Source organism: Siniperca chuatsi, linkage group LG4, assembly GCF_020085105.1.
Source record: "Siniperca chuatsi isolate FFG_IHB_CAS linkage group LG4, ASM2008510v1, whole genome shotgun sequence".
Lineage (NCBI taxonomy): Eukaryota > Metazoa > Chordata > Actinopteri > Centrarchiformes > Sinipercidae > Siniperca > Siniperca chuatsi.
The window spans coordinates 17,651,237-17,669,373 of NC_058045.1; the positions used below are offsets into that span (position 1 = coordinate 17,651,237).

Here is an 18,137-nt window from a genome sequence, read left to right on the forward strand (position 1 = left end):
ATATGGAGCAGCAGGAGCACTGACGTGTTATGCAACAAGTAGAGAATTGTTGGTTTTCATAACATGAACCCTATGAGCGGATGAGGCTTTTTCTCAACACAGTGTGAGAGTACTTTTTAGCCATTACTATGACAACATAGAGGTCTAGGGCTCTGCGTGTGAGTGTGTATAACAGAATTACAAGTAATGCAGTTGATCTCTCAGAGGAAGGGAAGTGAAGCCAGATGAAGCAGGCTCACCAGCAAAGATGAATTAAGTGGCAACCAGGGGACACAATGGATAGATTTAGATGAACAAATGCTGTGCACACACCTGCTAAAGTACACACAGTCAAACACATGAATGCACAGAAAAACACACAAATTAGCTCCCACACATCGACTTTCTATCACACAGCAGAGAGAGAAAAGCTTAACCGAGTATGAGAAAGTGAGATATCCCCATGCTGTGAACTCATTGCCCTGGCTGTAATTACCAATTGGAAAAAATTGGTCACCTAGTACTCTTTTGACCTTTCTCATCACTGTTTATGTCTTTTCCTGTCACGTTGCATCTATGTCTAAGTTGGCCTTTTACAGATAGCACATAGACTGAAATCTTATTGGAATGACCTTTAGTTACAACATCAGCTGCCACGGTGAGAACTATTCATACTCTACCTTTTAAACTAAGGCCCTCCATTTGACTTATTACCATTGTGACTCATTACTATTGGGTTGAGTAGATATATAGAGAAAAAGAGAGAGAGGAGACTTAGTGAAGAGAGCACAGGCAAGGGCCACTGGCACTCTTTTCCCTCATCTGCATTCTGTTGAAATATACATTTCCATTGTAATGCCCCTGTCATTCCCCCTTTACCCCCTTCTCCTTAATGTAGTGTATCTATCTCACATTCCTTTATTCCTTCTCCCACTCACCTTGTGCTCTCTCTTTCTGTTCCTCTATCACTCTCTTTGCCCCGGTGTTTTTGGCAGATATAGTTCTTTCCCACTGCTTTTCAACCCCTGCAGTGACTCCATGGCCTGGCTACACAATTAGGAGCTCATTACTTGCTAATACACAGACTAGAAGACAGACAAAGGCAGTCTGTGCTTTTTTTTGTTGAGCACTCCTCGCTTCCATCATTTTATCTGTCTCTCTCCCCAGGCACTTTTTGAGTAAAAGTGCCTTCCTCCTCTCTCTCACTCCTCTACCATACCCTCTGTACAGTACATCTTCTCCGTGGTGCATAATGTGCCTGTGCTAAGAAGAATTAATAGTTAAATTTCCATCTCTTAAGCATTGTTTTTATGAAATTAAATGTACTCTCAACATGACATTTGAGTTTCTGCGTGTAATTTTCTGGCTCATTTAGCATCTCCAAGCCTTAACTGGTTTATAAATTTTGTTTACCATATGTAAGCAATGTCCTTTTTAAGAATTTGATTCCTTTGTTCGCAGATGTTTTCCTCCTGTCATGTTCAGAGCTCAGTGTGACTAGAAGCAAACTTGAGTCTCACAAGTGTAACATAAGGTCCCTCTGTGCCACTGTATGCATCACTTTTTTCACTATCTGGCTGGCTCTGTGGAAATGCCAATTTGCTCAGTAAGGGGTCTCGCGGCGTAGTGGTGGATGAAGGGTGTGTGCTGTTTACCAGTGTGTTCTGCGACAGTCGACTGCATGATGAAAGAGACGCAGGGGAGTGTTGACATTTTAGTTTTGTGCCGGTGATGGGCCAATGTGGGGAATCAGAATTAATGGGATAGTTGTGTTTGTTTGACAGGGGAAGCTTCCGTCTTGGGATTGATGAGGAATTAAAGCCCGTAAGAAGATATTTGTCTGTTTGGCATTGTGCGTACTTGTGCGTACATCTCTGTGATCATACTATGTGTGCATTCTTATGTCTATTTTTGTATGTCTTTGTGTCAAACAAGACTGCTTTTTGTCTGTATTTGAGTGGTGAGCAGCTCACCCACAATGCCATCATCTAAATCTCATTTTAGTCATTCTTCCTCCCCCCATCTCCTCAGCTCATCCTCTCTGTGAAGGTAATCCCAAGGTGATGTTAATAGGCTGGGATGCTGCTGAAAATGTCTGTCATTTCTTAGAGGATTAGATGGACAATTGCTTCTCTGAAATTCAAGCCAAGTGGTTAAAAGAAAACTGCAACAAAACAACTTTTCTGAAAGTGCTATATGTTGTTTTTTTGTACCATAACGTAACTCAATATTGTGCTTGCATTGTAATGCATGTACGTTCTGATCTCCATTTTAATTTCACCATAGATGAACTCATAAACAACCAAAATAAACCAGTGCAATGGGATTATAGGCTCAGTGTGATCTGTGATCCCAGATTAATGGGAGAGCAGTGTGTGATTAATAGGGCGTTGTTTAGCCAAGCCAGGCTAATTTGGCCAGTCACCATTCCAAAGATCCAAAGGCAGTAGAAAGCAGTCATTGCAAGGTCTATTTGATACAGGAGAGGCTGCTAAATGAATACATAATAATAAGGCAGAGGCTAATGAAACAATCTGTGTTGTGCTCGTGTTGCCAGAGAGCTGTGTGTGCATGTTTGTTTGCAAAGTATGCTTCTTTGTGTTTTCATTAACCTTTATGTGTCCATTTGTAAGAACACAGAAATAGGTACAGGGAATAATAACTTGAACAGACAGCTAAGTTGTCTATTACAAACATATACACAGCCACTACTTTCTGCAGCTCCTATCAGGGGAGAGGAGAAGCTAATTAATTTTTTTAGTTTACATTTTGCTTTGTCAAGCCACAACCTTTAACTAAGAGCGTATGTGTGCATGCTTTATTGGGATTTTGTGAAACACTTTAAAAGCAACCATTATCAGCAGATCAAAAGCTCTAACATAAATTCTAAACGATCAGATGTAGTTGATATACACATTACAAATAATACTTCCATTCTCCCTTAATACTATTTTAAGGCTGCGTGAATGACTCTGTACTTTTGAAGACAATTTGTATGTGTATAGATTGTCTTCATCAGTCATTTATTTTGCATTATTAGTTATGTTTCTTTTGTGTCTGTGAAATATGTACATCTATGAATAACTGGTTATTGTTCAAAATCACGGTTTCTCTTAGTTTAGTTTAGTTTTTTTCTCTTAGTTTTTCTCTTCAAGTTGGCTCTTTCTTTCGCTCTCTCTCTGTCTCACTCTACTCATTCTGGTACTATTTCAGCCCACAGATGCACTATCAATAATGCAGCCTCTTTAACAAAGCTAAGGCTTTTAAGAGGGTTTGTCTGTGCCCCTCCCTTTTAGATGCCTGCTAGTCACTAGGTGGCCACATCCTAGTGGAAAAAGCTTCGATTTTGTAATGAAACCAGAAATACACTTGCTGTTAACAGACATTTTATACTTTATTTATATCGTTATCAAGGCTTTTTCTTCTGAACCTCGCAGATGCTGGGAAGCACTTAATGCTGGTAGGGCAAAAAGTCACTGTCTCACCAGGGAAGTAAATAACTGAGCACTGACTGCATAGCTGTAGGCAAAAATGAAATGGTAGCTAAAGCAACAAGGAAACACTGTTTCACTCTATAAAGTTCATATTGTACTTGAACACATTTTGTTTGCATTTCTATGCAGACAACAGAAGGCTTGGAAGGCATTGCAAACCCCAGACAGCCTCATGTATCTTTTCAGGCAAAACCCATGTGGTGCAGCCTGCTTTATTTTGTGTGGAGCGTGTGTGTGTGTGTGTGTGTGTGTGTGTGTGTGTGTGTTTGGATTAGTTAGGAGAGGGTCTTGAGGAAATAGAGGCTGTTCTCTGAAATCACAGTTATCCCTCAATGTTTGGGATAATGCCATAAGCTATTGGAGGTTAGAGAACTTCCATTTATTCATGCACGTTGACTGAAAAACAGTGCTGTGTTTGATGTGAGAAAGAAGAAAGTAGATCCAGTGCAGAAAAACAAAAAATACTTCTGTACACTCTGAGATAATGATTGTGTTGTGATTTTGCCATATTATGTTTGTTTTCAGAAAAGCATTACAGGAAGAAGAATGAAAAGCCAATGACATTTGCCATTTTTAGGCCATTAAAGCAATGTGACTGTTGTCAAGTTTTTGTCTTTTCAGTTCACATGCAGTACTTACAGTTAACATACATACAGTTAGCATACTATAGATGTTTGCCATTAATGTTGCATGCAAAGAAAATAATGATAAAACGTGACATTTCAATTGTCTTCTGCCTTTTTTTAAATACAAACAATTAACTATAGTGAGATGCTATAGAAGAGTATGTTTTGTACATCAGAAGACTAGGCTTATATTCTGTCTTCCTTCCTTGAGGAATTTACTCTGACTGTCTGCCTTGAGAGCCAGTGTCCTTATTTCATTAAACAGCAAATGCTAAGTCCCAAAGCCAAGCAATTGTCTAGTTATCTGCTGAATAGATGGTGACTAATCCTGCTTTAGCCTATAGAGAGGACAAGCTTGTGGTCCATTGTTTGTTCTCCTCCAGATGCACGCAGGAGGATCGGACTGATGCCCCACCTATGAGAGCTGACCAGTGCTGTGAATTAACCACTCTCTCCTTGTTGGTACTAAAGACTTTTTAGATTTGATCTGACAGTGGGTGGTTTTTCTGGATGTCCTTGGACTCTAATTCCTTTTGCCAGGGTGGTGAAGTCAGCTTGCAGCAATCAGCCTGGTTGTCTTGATCTGGTCATGACAAGAGGTTTTTTATTTTGGCAAAGCAAACCCCTTTCTGCTGTTGCTGTTTCACAAATTGGTGTTTCTTTCGTCTCATTTTTCTCTTTTCACAGTTTCGAACTTGGACTAAACAAGCAGAAGGGACGGTGTAGTCCCTCATTCGTCCAGGAGTGTTCTATCGTAGAAAAGGTTTCAGTCGTAGTCATCTGGACACTGTTTTCAGAATCAAGACGTTTCGGCTGATTCGACAGTGTCCAGATGACTACGACTGAAACCTTTTCTACGATAAAGCAGAAGGGACAAACTTATCTACTTGGTTAAGATCCCCTCCAGAGTAATTTTAATGTGAAAAAACTCTGCATTGAAAAAATGTTTCTTTCCACAAAAACATGTTCAATAAACTAATGAAAAGGATTAAGGATCATCAGAAATTCCAAGATCTATGAATATGCAAATATGGAGATGCCTCCAGGCGCAATGGCTCGCCGCATCACACCCACCACTGTAGTGTCGCTGGTCTGATTGTACTTGAACAGCCGCTCAAAACACACATATCATTTCAAATATGAAGTTTAGCTTCTGACTCTAAGCATGTGTGTTGCATGTGGTCTGTGATTGTTTAGCATTAAACTCAGCAGGATGGGTGGGTTGAGAAAGTCCCGTTTTTATTAATGTCCGTTTCCTCAGGATGTTGGCACGTGTTCTGAAATTTTCATGTCATTAGTTGTACAGATGTCGTGGGAACTGAAGATTAGTCTGTGTCTAGGTTAGGTGAGATTTGGTCACAAATAACAGCCAACACAATATCCTCTGGTCTTACAGACCCTTTATTGCATTACCAGAAGTTACATACACATACGGATTTCAGAGTCACAAAGACAGAGAGACCTCGAGTAGAATATCACATAATCATTTATACTTACAGCCACGCCTGTAACAGTTATGCTTCTCTACCCTGTTAAGTTCTGATAAACACCTCTTTGTCTAGACATAGTGTCACATCGTACACTGACATTTATCTCAGACACTTCACCTCAAAACTGATATTTAACCAGGACTTCCCAGTTTTCTGTTATTCATGTATTTTGGGTTGTTTGTCCTCAAGACAACTTTCACTTCCCCATTAGTTAAAGATCATGCATAGTTCATCAGCGCAGCACACAGTGCACAGGGTACACACAGGTCATCTAGTACTTTTCTGCTGATCACACAGTGTGCGCACAGTTTCTGTGTTCTACAGGGCGCAGGCTGTTAGACAGAGATTGTGACTCACCATTACAAACTGTTATACATCTTAATGCACTTATAAGTTGTTATACATTTTAATGCAGGTTAATACCATAATTTCCACTACACGGACAAACATGTGCATGGCTCAGAAAGCACAGTGCTGTTTTGTGAAACAAATATTTTAAGTGGCATGAAATGGGGAAAGCACAATATTGCTACACTGCTGACTTTAGTGACAGAGGAGGATTCTTAAACATTATTTTGTTCTCTTCAGCAGCTACCATGCTGCTTTTGTTGAACTTTCTTGCACAGTATGCCTCCTCCGCTCTGTCTATAACTCTCTCTGGCTATGTGCGTATATGTATGGTACTCTGATAGAAATAAAATGTATGAATGTAACAGACATTTCCATTTCACAGGTATGCTCTACTTCTGTGTCAAACACAGAAGAGGAAATATTCAAACTGCTATATAATGGTAATGTACCAATAAGCATCATCAGGTCCACCTACAAAGTATGTGGACTTTTGTGTAAGTTCTTCTTTGTGTAAGAAGAACCAACAGCAGGGTTGGCAATGACAAGGACTTCAGTGCATATAGACTTGGGTATTCCAAACTGGGAAAAAAATAGGGGGAAATTGCTAAATTAATAACATAGTTGTTGTTAGTTTTCTTTATCAGCACTGTTACACTCTTACTTACTGTATCAACACACCCTTATTGTACACCCATATTGTATTATGTAAGCCTATCAAAATTGTTACACCTCAGTCTATCTCTGTATACTTGGGAGATATACATAGTGTATCCAGTTGATTATGTAGCATAGATAACAGTTTTACATTAAAGCTGATTGTAAAAGACTGGGATAGAGCATGGATATGTTGTAAGATGAAACAAGCACTTTAGAACCACACTGACATTATGGACCTTTCATTTTTGAGCATTTTCACCAGAATCATCTCATTTGTCTTCAGTCAAGAAGTTTTAGATATCTAATTGTGGTGTTTGTCTTCACACTGTGACCTGTATATTAAATCATGAATGAATGCTCAATCCTCCTCTGAATCCTCATTAGTAGAAAAGTGCACTACAAATTAACAGCACAATTAACTTCAGCTGTCTGTCTGACTGACTTATCATTACTTCCTTAGTAAACACAACAAGTGATGAGGACAAGATGAGAGATCAACATGTCTCTATTACCAATCCCCTAAAAAAGCCTGCAGCTTTAGATGTGATTAAAAATGACAAACCATGCTGCCTTGGAACTGTATCACATTCTCATTTTCTCACTTTTAGGATAATGCTAATCGGGAGTACATAACAAACTGTATGCTCACAGCTGTCACTGCAAATAAAACTATCTAGAGTACCAAAGATGATTTGGTCTTATTACTGTTAGATTGGTAAGGTGACCAGTGGTGACCAATGTTTTTACAAACTGTGTCTTCACAGTTGTGGCCATCATCCTCAAGTGAAAATGAAGATGAATGTTGTAGTTATTACCTAAACAGTTTGCTGTAAATGTTCTTCTTTCACAAGTTTATCTTTAACCCACTCTGCTTACTTTTACAAAGTAGTGAATGATTTCAGGTGTATGTGCTTTTGTTTTCACCTCCAAATATGTGCTTTATATAACTGGGTAAATCTGGGATTTGTTTAAAACCTGTCTGGTTGTCGGATTACTTGTGTTGGTTGCCTTATTGGGCTTTGTTGTAAAGCTGCAGCTTCCTAGCTTTAGCCTTCCCTAGCTGTGTCAATGAAACTGGCCAGAGAAATGTAGAATAGATGGTTAAAACTCACAAGTTGCACAAAAAACAAAAATTGCACAAGTGTAAAATAAATGTAAACATTGAAAAGACTAAAAAATGCAATGCAAATGAACCAAAATGTAAATTTTCCTTTTAGGATGAAGCTATGTTTAGTGCTTAGATTCTGTTGTGATGTTGATGTCAGAAGTGTATCAGAGGAATATGGAGCAGGGAAGATGTTGGCTGTCCAGGGCCTCTCATATCCACGTTCCTCTCTGAGAATAACAGAGGCAGGAAGACTGACTCACATCAACCCGTTGATTATTTTTCCCTTGTGGAGAAGTCTTATTTTTGGAGTGTGCTACACATTAAAACCTATAATAAAAGATATGGCCTACATAACAGTCACACCACAAAGTCAACATACACAGAATGACATTAAACAAGTGAGAAAATGGGAATGCAGCATTGTGCATGCATGAAAATTGGAACATAAGGAAATGACAAATGAATTTGTCTAAAGTGATAGAGGCCTTATTGTAAATAGTCATTGTAGCCTGATGGTAGAGTCCACTGATAGATTCACAGTGGGTAATTATTTTGATAGAAAGAACATTGGAGAAAACCATAGTATTGATCACAAATTTAGCTTGAAGTTGCTTCTGCTCATTAATATAGCCCATGATTAGCTAGTGTTAGATCATTAATGTGTTTTGAGAAATGTTGGAGGTTAAGGGAAGGATTGCCTGCAGCTGTTGTATGTTGAGGTCAAACCCACCAACGGAGAAGCCATAATCACATACAGCGCATATTGTTATCTATGCTCTTACACTGAATGCCATGTCCACACCCAGTAACTCAGCATCAATTATTTTGCTTGCTGGTAATTATCCCAAATTTGCCAAGCTTTTTTGTTTATCATTGTGTTTCTGTATTAACTGATTATCCAGAATGTGAACCATAAAATCTCCAGAGTTCCCCACAGAGGTCCACCTTCTCCCCTGCAGTTTATTTACAATGTAAATACCCATTTTTGTCATAAAAAACAGTATAAGAACTTTTGATTTACCTCCGCTTGTGTCATGCTTTCATTCTGCTCATTCCCATTTCCTCTCTCCGTTTTCTTTTGCTCTTTCTTTCAAATGCCCCTTAATTTGCATCTTTATGTGAATTTGTTTGATTTTTTTGTCAGGAGAAATAGGCACAACATGTAATCCACTGCACATTACTGAGTACCTCTTTAGATTACTACTATAGTTTACTGAACTACTCAAACAATGGACTACAATCAAATTTCTGCTGTGACTCACTGGAACTAGGGGGTGTATGGACGCATTACCCCACTGCACCAAATCGTGTGTGTGTGTGTGTGTGTGTGTGTGTGTGTGTGTGTGTTCAATGAGAAATTAGTGAACAAATATCTCTAATACTTTTGTCTAAAAAGAATATTTTCATGAAGCTGTATCACAGCTTAGTAATGTGAATGAGTGTACATAGCCTGTACTCTGCACTGCCAAAAATAGCATGAGCAGCATATGAAAATATATTTAATGCAATCTATTTTCAATGTATCTTCTAGAATAGTCAACCTACATCCAGAAAAGGCATTTTGTCTTTTGTTTAAGTATTATTTGCCTTCTAATAATAATAATAATGATGATGATAAACTTTATTTGTATTGCACCTTTCATACAAGAAATGCAGCTCAAAGTGCTTTACAACAAAGAAATGACATGCACCGAGTGCTTCACATGAAAGACGTAATTAATGTAAAATAAGATGGAAAAACTCTTTTGATAATGATAGTAAAAATAAAACTAAAATAAAGATAAAAATAGAATGCATAATATAAGATGGAAAATAAAACCTGAATAATAATGATAATAAAATTAAAGTTAAAAAATAGTATACATGGATTGCATAACATCACGTAAAATACAGCATTTTAAAAGAAGTGCGGCAGTGCATAAGTGCAAAGCAAAGTGCAAAAAGAGTTTCCAGCCTGTATCAGGAAAGTCACAGCTAATTAAAGGCTAAAGTGAACTTTAGTTTGCTTTTTAAAAAATATTTAGCGAGCTGGCTTCCCTGATAATAGGTAGTGTGTTCTATAGCTTTGGGGCATAATTCACAACAATAATAATAATAATTACTTTATTTGTATAGCATATTTCATGCAAAGATATCATATCAATAATATACAACAAAGGCAAGAGAAAGAAGGAAGAAAATAAATAAACAAATAAACTGTTTGATAAATGATACCAGCAACGTCAAGCCAAGTAAAAAGATAGGTCTTTAATTTATTTTAAAAATACCAAGGGAGTTTGTTGTCCTGAGATCCAAGGGGAGTTCCACAGTTTAGGGTCATAAAAACAGAAAGTAGCCTCACCAGATTTCTTGTGGGACACTTTAGGAAAAGAAAGACAGTGGAAGATCTGAGAGTTCTTGTTGGGACATAAAATGAGAGGCAGTCGCTGATGTATGAGGGTGCTAGATTAAGCAATGCTTTGTAGATAAATAAACAGACTTTAAAGTCAATGCTAAATGATACAGGTAGCCAGTGCAGTGATGCAAGCAGAGGGGTAATGTGACCTAACCCTAAATCCACAGGGCTGAAGATCTGCTGAATGACTTTTGATTTTGCACTTTTTTAAAACCTAATTGCATTCATAATCTGCTTTTGTTTTGTGTTAAAATCTAACTTTATCTTAGCATGTATTAAGAGCTGTGTTCTTCTCACTTTAGAATTAAGTTTATACTGTAGGTCTTTGGCTCAATTGCTCATTTAGCATTGTTGCCATGGACATAACTGTACAGAGTTGACACCACAAATAAAGTAACTATATAGCAGGTGATGAAGCCTGTGGCGCTTCCTCCTCAAACACATAGATGCACAGAACTTCCTCCCAGAAAATAGCTTCCATGTGGCTGCTAGAGGCTAAAAGAGACACAGGCCTAAATGTAGCCAGTATCATATTATTCAGGCTTTACTGTCTTTTTATTTTATTTTATATTTTGCATGCATGACTGCCCTATTCTCTATCTCTCCCCATTAAGGGGTGCTTTAATCTGATGCTTATGACCCTGCTTGTTCTTTGTCTGTCTGTCTATAGGGGGTCTTTAATTGATGCAGACCCAGTTCTTTACACTTATTTATACTGGACGCTTCAGTGAGTTGAGGGAAAATGATGGAGAATATTTTCCTCTCTCTAGGAAGCTGTTTTCTCTCTCTCTCTCTCTCTCTCTCTCTCTCTCTCTCTCTCTCTCTCTCTCTCTCTCTCTCTCTCTCTCTCTCCGCCACACACACACAATGAAAGAGACAGCCAAATCAACTGCTTGGATAGCTTGCCCATTAACAGTGGTGTGTAATTGAAAAATAAGTTTCTATCCTTGAACCTGAAAAGGCAAGTTTTTATTCAGAGCTAGGCCATATCGATTCACTCCTCCCTTATCCTCCAACACAAGCACACCCTGCTGTCTATGTTTGTATTGACATTATCAGGCTGTAATGTAACTTGACTTGCTCTTTTTCAGCTTCAAACTGAATTTCACATAATTCACTTGAGACTGTTTTGCACAGTATGGTGTATTTTTGAGGACAAAAAAACCTACGTTAAGGGATGGTTGATATTTTCCTCTGGAGAGCTCAACAACTCCCCTCTATAAACTAATATATATATATATATATATATATATATATATATATATATAGATAGATAGATAGATAGATAACAAAGTATACAAAGACAGCCTTATAAATTTTCTGGTGCTGTTTCAATCCGAGGCTCAGCCTTTCACCCAGGGCTAATCAATGCAGGTCAGATATCTAGGCCTACTGAGGAAGATGGGGTTAAAGCAGTAACAGCCAAGCCAATAGTCATCTGAGATATAGATTTATATCACTGACCTTTCACGCACAGAGCACAGGGAATAGAACTTGCTTAGGGCAGCTATAATCTGAGGGCAGAAAATGATGTTACTGTCCACCTCTCTGTTTCTTTTTTATTACCCCTCTACCTTTTTCTTCTACTCGTTCCATGTTACTCTATGTCCAGCAGTATCATGAGCTTCCCTCCCCTCCGATTTGTTCCCGTTCATCTACTCATCTTCATCTCTACTTTTCCTTAGTGAGCTGACAGTCTTCACATGTTTTCCCTACATACTGTTGTGTTAACTCCTCATAGCATCTTCCTGCCTCCAAGTCCAGACATACCCAGAAGGGTCTTATAGGGGAAGCCATCTATACTCTTTAAGATTTATTACATTTTCAATAGGCTCTGTCAAGAGTAATATAGATTTTATTACTGAATTAGCTGTCCAGGGCAGCATGCTGACAATTTGGTATGAAAATATTCATAAGACCTGGGAGACAGTGGCAGATGTGGGTGGCTGGATCGCAGGCTGCCTTGCGTGGCCGTCTTTGCATATTCAGAGAATTGCTTAGGGTGTACTGAAGTCTCCAGACTGCCATTTCCAGAATCATTATGTATGAAGTGTACCCATGGAAAATGTTGGAATGACAGTTGGAAGCTTGCCAAATGTGCATTGACTTGATTTTTGCTCTTTGAAATGTGCAACAGTGGTCAAAGATATTGAATAATTGACAACCCTTTTAAGAGATTGTGGGAACGTGTTCCCCAGATCTTTCCAATTGCAGTTATGCAAAAAGTAATCACCTTTTAAAAAAAAAAAATCTGTTTTAGATAAGTTTTTTTCCTCAATTTAACCCAGAAATGCCTGTTTTGATAATGGACTGTGTGCATCTTTGAGGCCTGACAAACATGTTGAACATGTTTCCTTCCTCATAAAACATTTGGAGAGCCAATGTTTTGAATATTTGAAATCCTGCATTGTTTACATCTATGTTTGCGAGCTTGCAGTCTTCTTTTTCCTTGCCTTTGCAGGCACATCACTATATTTCTTTGTGCATTATCACCACCAATTGTTGAGCAGTGGAATTGCTTGAAATTGGAAGCAGGAATGTGTATCGTGTCTCACATAAGTGCACATGCATGCGTGCAAACAAAACCCACTGGTAAAAACATTTCCGTATAGCACTGTTAGTGGTCAAAAACTACACAGGGTACCTTTAAAATGTGTTTTGCTTATTGTTTTTTCTCTTGGCTGTTTGACATTCACTGTGCAGACTGATGTATATGCAGAGTTTGATGCTAGAAGGCTGTTTTTATCTTTTGAAGGTGGAAAGTTTCTCTGTGTTCACCTTAAATGTCAGTTTAACACATGCACGTACAAGCAGGACTTTGTGACTTCATAACTAATTTGGAAACCAATCATGGTCCACCATGCAACTTGTGTGCAAGTGTGATGTGAAAAATTGAAACCTCCAGTGCACATACACTGAGAATGGACTTTTCATAGTAGTAGAAGAGATCTTATGTTCTGCAATTAAACTTTTGAAACAAGAAATATTTGCATCTTCACAGATCTGGATTTTCTAATGAGGATGAAGGAGATGTAACTGTAAGACAACATAATTTAATATTTTTGTGTAAAAATACCATATCAGACAAATTATTATTCAAAGCAGAATATTTTTCTGTGTCTTAAAACATGTCTGGAGGGGATTTTTAAACTTTGTGGAAATATGAGATTTTGCTTTCATTAGTGCCCTTATGTTCTGAATATAATCTAACACAGCACAGCAGTCATGCTCATATTGCATGTCACTTATGGCTCAACATGAGACAAAGAAAGATTGCATTAGGGAGGATTTTGCCTTTAGAAAATATTGCAGAAAATATTCCAAATTTGATTTCAGTATTATTTAGAACCTCTGGGAAATTAGACTTGTATTTATGCTGGGAGTTAGTTTTTATTTCAAATTATAATTGAGGTAAGACTGATGCACGCTATACAGTACCAGCAGCAGCAGTTGAGCTAAAAGATGGAGGGGTAAGTATTTCACCTTGATTGAACCAGTGAAACTTCTTGGAAGGTGCGCAAACAGAAAATGTAAATGCTAATTAGAAAAGTATCCAGATGATGCCTGAAAGATTCTACCCACTATGATTTAACAGTCTAAATGGGGGCTTAGGTGACACAGGCATGGTGGAGGGTGGGAAAGGGTGGAAGGCAGAGGATGGGTGTACAGAAGCAAGGATAGTATAGTCAATATTTACCCTGAGTAATTGGTCTGTACTTCCCCCCAGCAAGATACACAGCCGTCCAGCGTCATCCCTGCCTTATCTCCTCCAGTTCTCCCTCACACACCCACTGTGTGACCACAGTTGTAAACAGCAGTGTTGTGCAGCTGTGCATAATGCCCCCAGCTATCCACAGCATAATAGTTAAAGCATATGGGATGAATGAGTGAGCCAGTGCGCATGGACACTGTCCATTAAAATTCTTCAGGTCACCTTGGGAGAGTTGCAGAGCCCACAGAGAACTGTACTGAATTATTATTCTGGTAACAAGTTCATAGAGCAGTCTGTAATGAGCTGTGTAGCCACACTTACTGTGGTAATGAGGTGGGCATGTTTGTTACCTCAACGGTAAACCGCTGTAAGTATTCAGGCTTATTACTGTATCGATAGAATGACAAGGGTATAGCAATTAAATGTGTCGAGGCTACCAAAAGAGGAACTCCAAACCTGGATGCAAGAAGTGCTGCAGAGGTTTGCTATTGGCAGTGTCAGAGACTCATGGGAAAAGATGAGCTGTCTGTCACCCTTCTATCTTCACTCTTTTTGGCTGCTTCTCAAACACACACACACACTTACAACACATATAGTCCTCTCTCTCTTTCTCCCTCATGCTCTCAAAGAAACTCTCCAATTAACCTGATGCCTCTCGAACCGCCAGCTGTTTGAAGTCATTTCACATGGCTCCCTCCAACACTTGTGTTGTGTGTGAGTCTGTATGGACATTTACGTGGTATTTTACTTAGTTGTGTTGTCGACATTGAGTGGCCCTAATCACACTCATTTGTGTGTAAGTTTGCTGGTCTGTAAACCCTCATAAAGGCTGCTGGCTGCTGAGGAATCTAGTATACCAAGTGTAAAAAGTATTCACATTATGGCTACATTATGAGGAACAAGTCAGATAGAGCTGGTAAACAAGGGTGTAGCTTAGGATTTGCAATATTTCCCTTTATATGTGATGTGAACTTCATCCTAATCTGTCACGATCAGGGCACAAAAATGGTTTGTTGCGTGTATCAAAAAGATGACAACAAATGGCCTCAGTGTCAGCTTTGTTATAAGTTTATAAGTTCATTTATTATTTTAAATGTGTTAATTAATTGTGCACATGCTATCTTTTCTTGAAATATATTTAGGTACATTTTTTAGTTAAAATAGTAAAATTAGTAGTCTAACTGTATCTTAAGCCTTTCCAACTGCGATGGCTTGTAAAAGTCTTTGTTTACGCCTTCTAACGTTACTGTGCCATTGTTCCTCTCTCCCTATCTCTCTATTTCTCTCCAAAGTGTGCATCTCTGTGTAGGTCCCTTTATCAGAAAGAGCCAAACAAACAAGGATGGGAGGGGAAGAGCCAGGGGAGATTGTGTGAAGATGGTGGTGTTTTCTCAGATAGATAACAAAAAATTGACATTTGGCAGTTTTCAAGCATACCTGGATGGCTGTTTATATATCCAAGAGGCTCACCATGGTAAAATGCTGTCTACAAGAAATGGTCTCTGCAACACCATTGGGATTGGCTTTCAATTTATTGAAATATTATACCACACAGGTGAAACTTGAACTAAGATGTAGGCACAAGCAGTCTACTATTTGTTTTAGTTTCGTGGAGGTAGTAATCACTAATATGTATGCATAACAATTTCCATTGCATGTATTCATTTAATAGTTGCGTTTGACAAGTCCTCCCACCAAAAAGCGAAATGATAATTGGAATACTCTATATAAATTACAAGAGCCTTTTCTCTCTATCCCTCACTTCCCCTTTTCTATATTGCAAGAGACAAAAGAGGGGTTTGCATCATCACCACAGAGGATCAGAAGCATTGTGCTGTCTCATTTAAAAGAAGATACATACATGGTTTCCACAACCTGCTGCGGTAAAAGGGCAGCAAGAGAATGATGCTGTAAGAACAGATGATTTCTATGTGTCAGTTACTCAGCGGTACTCTTTGAGCTGGCTACATCTACTAACTGCATTGAACCTGTGAGCTCTGGTTATGAATTCACAACAACTCAAAGGTCAAATCTTTCTATTTGTATCGGAGTACAATGAATCCTTCAGTAATGGATACTGCCTCGTCGAGAATGTGTCCCTGTAATGATTAAATAGAGAAAACAAACCCTATTTCTTCTGCACAAAGTGAATTCATTTATCTGATTTATTTTGAAATATTGGAAGAACAGAAGCAGCATCTTCTCTTTAAACAGCACTATGAGTGTGAGGTAGAGGCCGTCCCATCCTTAGTCTCAATTGTTTAGTGTAATTAAGCTAAAGTATAGCAGTTCAGTTAGTAATGATAATATGAATGTAACACAAATGTGTAGCGCCTTTTTTTTTCTTTTTCACATCACTTCTTTTCGTAATTAGAGTTGTGTAAGGACAAGAGATCTATAGAGTGACCCAATCAGTCACTTTACTTAAAGGTGGGGTATGCGATTCTGGAGAAATCCATTACAATGACAAATACCATGATATAGAGCGAACAACGACACAGCAAGTAATGTAACTAACATTAGCTAGGTTGCGGGTTAGCAAACTGTCGCTACAGTTGCTGCTGCAACGCTAACAGCCAGAGAGGAGGAGACGGTTTCCCAGAGCCAGCAGACCAGCTCCAGACAGCGATATTCACAACTCTCCTGCTACTACTAACATCACACCAACGGCGTGTCTTGGCAAACTAGAAAGTAAACTGAATGTCCGTGGGCAATTCATTTAACGTTACCTGACAAAAATCATGGCTGTAATGGCTGCAATAGTGTTGTCTGTGGCTCGGTCAAACACTTTGTTTGTTTCCCATTTACAGAGCCAGGGCTGTGTACAAACACCAGAGTTTTTTTCAGCACACACAGAACAAACAGCTAGCGGACCATGAGGAGATATTCACTGAATTTGACAAAAAGACGTGTATTGGATTAGAATTGCATACCCCAGCTTTAAGGCTTAAAGGTCCACTCCTCTTAGCAGCAGGGACACCTCATGCTTCCTGCTCTCAAGTCTAATGAAGTGGCCTACCAGCTGAACCCAGTTTCAGCTCTGCAGCATGAAAGTGTTCCACAGTCTGTTCGGAACTCCTCATTACTGCCCTATAGTTTTGTTTACGAGCTAAGCTGCTCACCGCATAGTGTCAGACCTCAGCCAAAAGGCCATGTTTCACATTCCAGCCCATTATGCCGCAGCTGCACTGCGTCAACTAGAAATGCCCCAAACTAGTTCAGGGCACATGCTTTCTGCCGAATGTGTTTATTTCTGGTCTGTGTGTGTGTGTATCTGTGCATCTATGTCCAAGACATAAATATGTGCTTTGTTTGAATGTGATTGTTTCTTGGTGTTTGTATCCTTATCTGCCCGATTATGATACCGCCTAGCTCTAAAGTGAGGCTGACGTCCACAATACCGTTAACACTGAATGACCTTCTCTTCTTTTGTATTCATGAGATTGTCCTCTGTTTATTTGCCCGTAGATTGATATGGCTTTTTAAATAGAGCCACTGCGTTTAATATTTTTCTATCTGCGAATGGAGATAATAAGGGTCTTCAATTTTGACTGTGGTGATGAATATCACTGAAATGCAATATCCCTCTACCTGTTTTGATTTCATCATGGAATGAGATTGTAATAGTCTGCTTTCTTTCTTGTCATCCTCCTCTCTCTTCCTCTTCCTGTGTCATTCTCTCTGTTCATCAATCAGAGAGCCAGCTGCTCCCAGGGAATAACTTCACCACAGAGTGCAACATCCCTGGAAACTTCATGTGTGGAGATGGGAAGTGTGTCCCAGGCGGATGGCAGTGTGACGGATTGCCTGACTGCTTTGACAAGAGTGACGAAAAAGGCTGTCGTAAGTCCAGTTTAGACTCCATTATCAAATCCTTTCTTTGGCCTTAGCTGTGTCTTAAAGCAATGAAGCCACATAACCTATTTAGAGTCACGTCATGTCTTCTCAAATCCTGAACTCCTCTCGCTATCCAACATTGCAGTTGTGCTTCTTCTCCTGCGCCATAAGGGCCATTTAAACCTAATTCTCTGCCAACTTAAATTAACTTCCTTCCTCAATCCTCCATTTCCTCTCCCCCAGCGTGCACCCCTCCTCCTCCCTCTCAGACCCTCGGCCCCAGTTTAGCACCAGGGCAAAACTTAATGCCATCAAAGCAAAGGCCGATTACTTCTGTGTGCAGGAATAGTAGCGCATGCATAATTCTACTGTAAGGCTACAGTAATAATTCAGTTTTGATCCTCACTTTTAGTTGGCTTTGATCTTTCTGGTCTGCTGCTCCTCCTCTTCGCCCTCCCGTCTCAGCCAGAGTTCCACACAAAGATGGG

The 18,137-nt window shown here is 39.1% G+C and overlaps 1 protein-coding gene across 1 annotated transcript in view; it reads left to right on the forward strand.

Moving 5' to 3' along the window:
* The window catches only part of ldlrad3 (low density lipoprotein receptor class A domain containing 3), a 73,931-nt gene that overhangs the window by 10,882 nt on the left and 44,912 nt on the right, over positions 1-18,137 (forward strand). Inside the window, 1 exon segment of the mRNA XM_044192314.1 lies at positions 17,509-17,655. Within this exon segment, the coding sequence (XP_044048249.1) occupies positions 17,509-17,655 (147 nt within the window).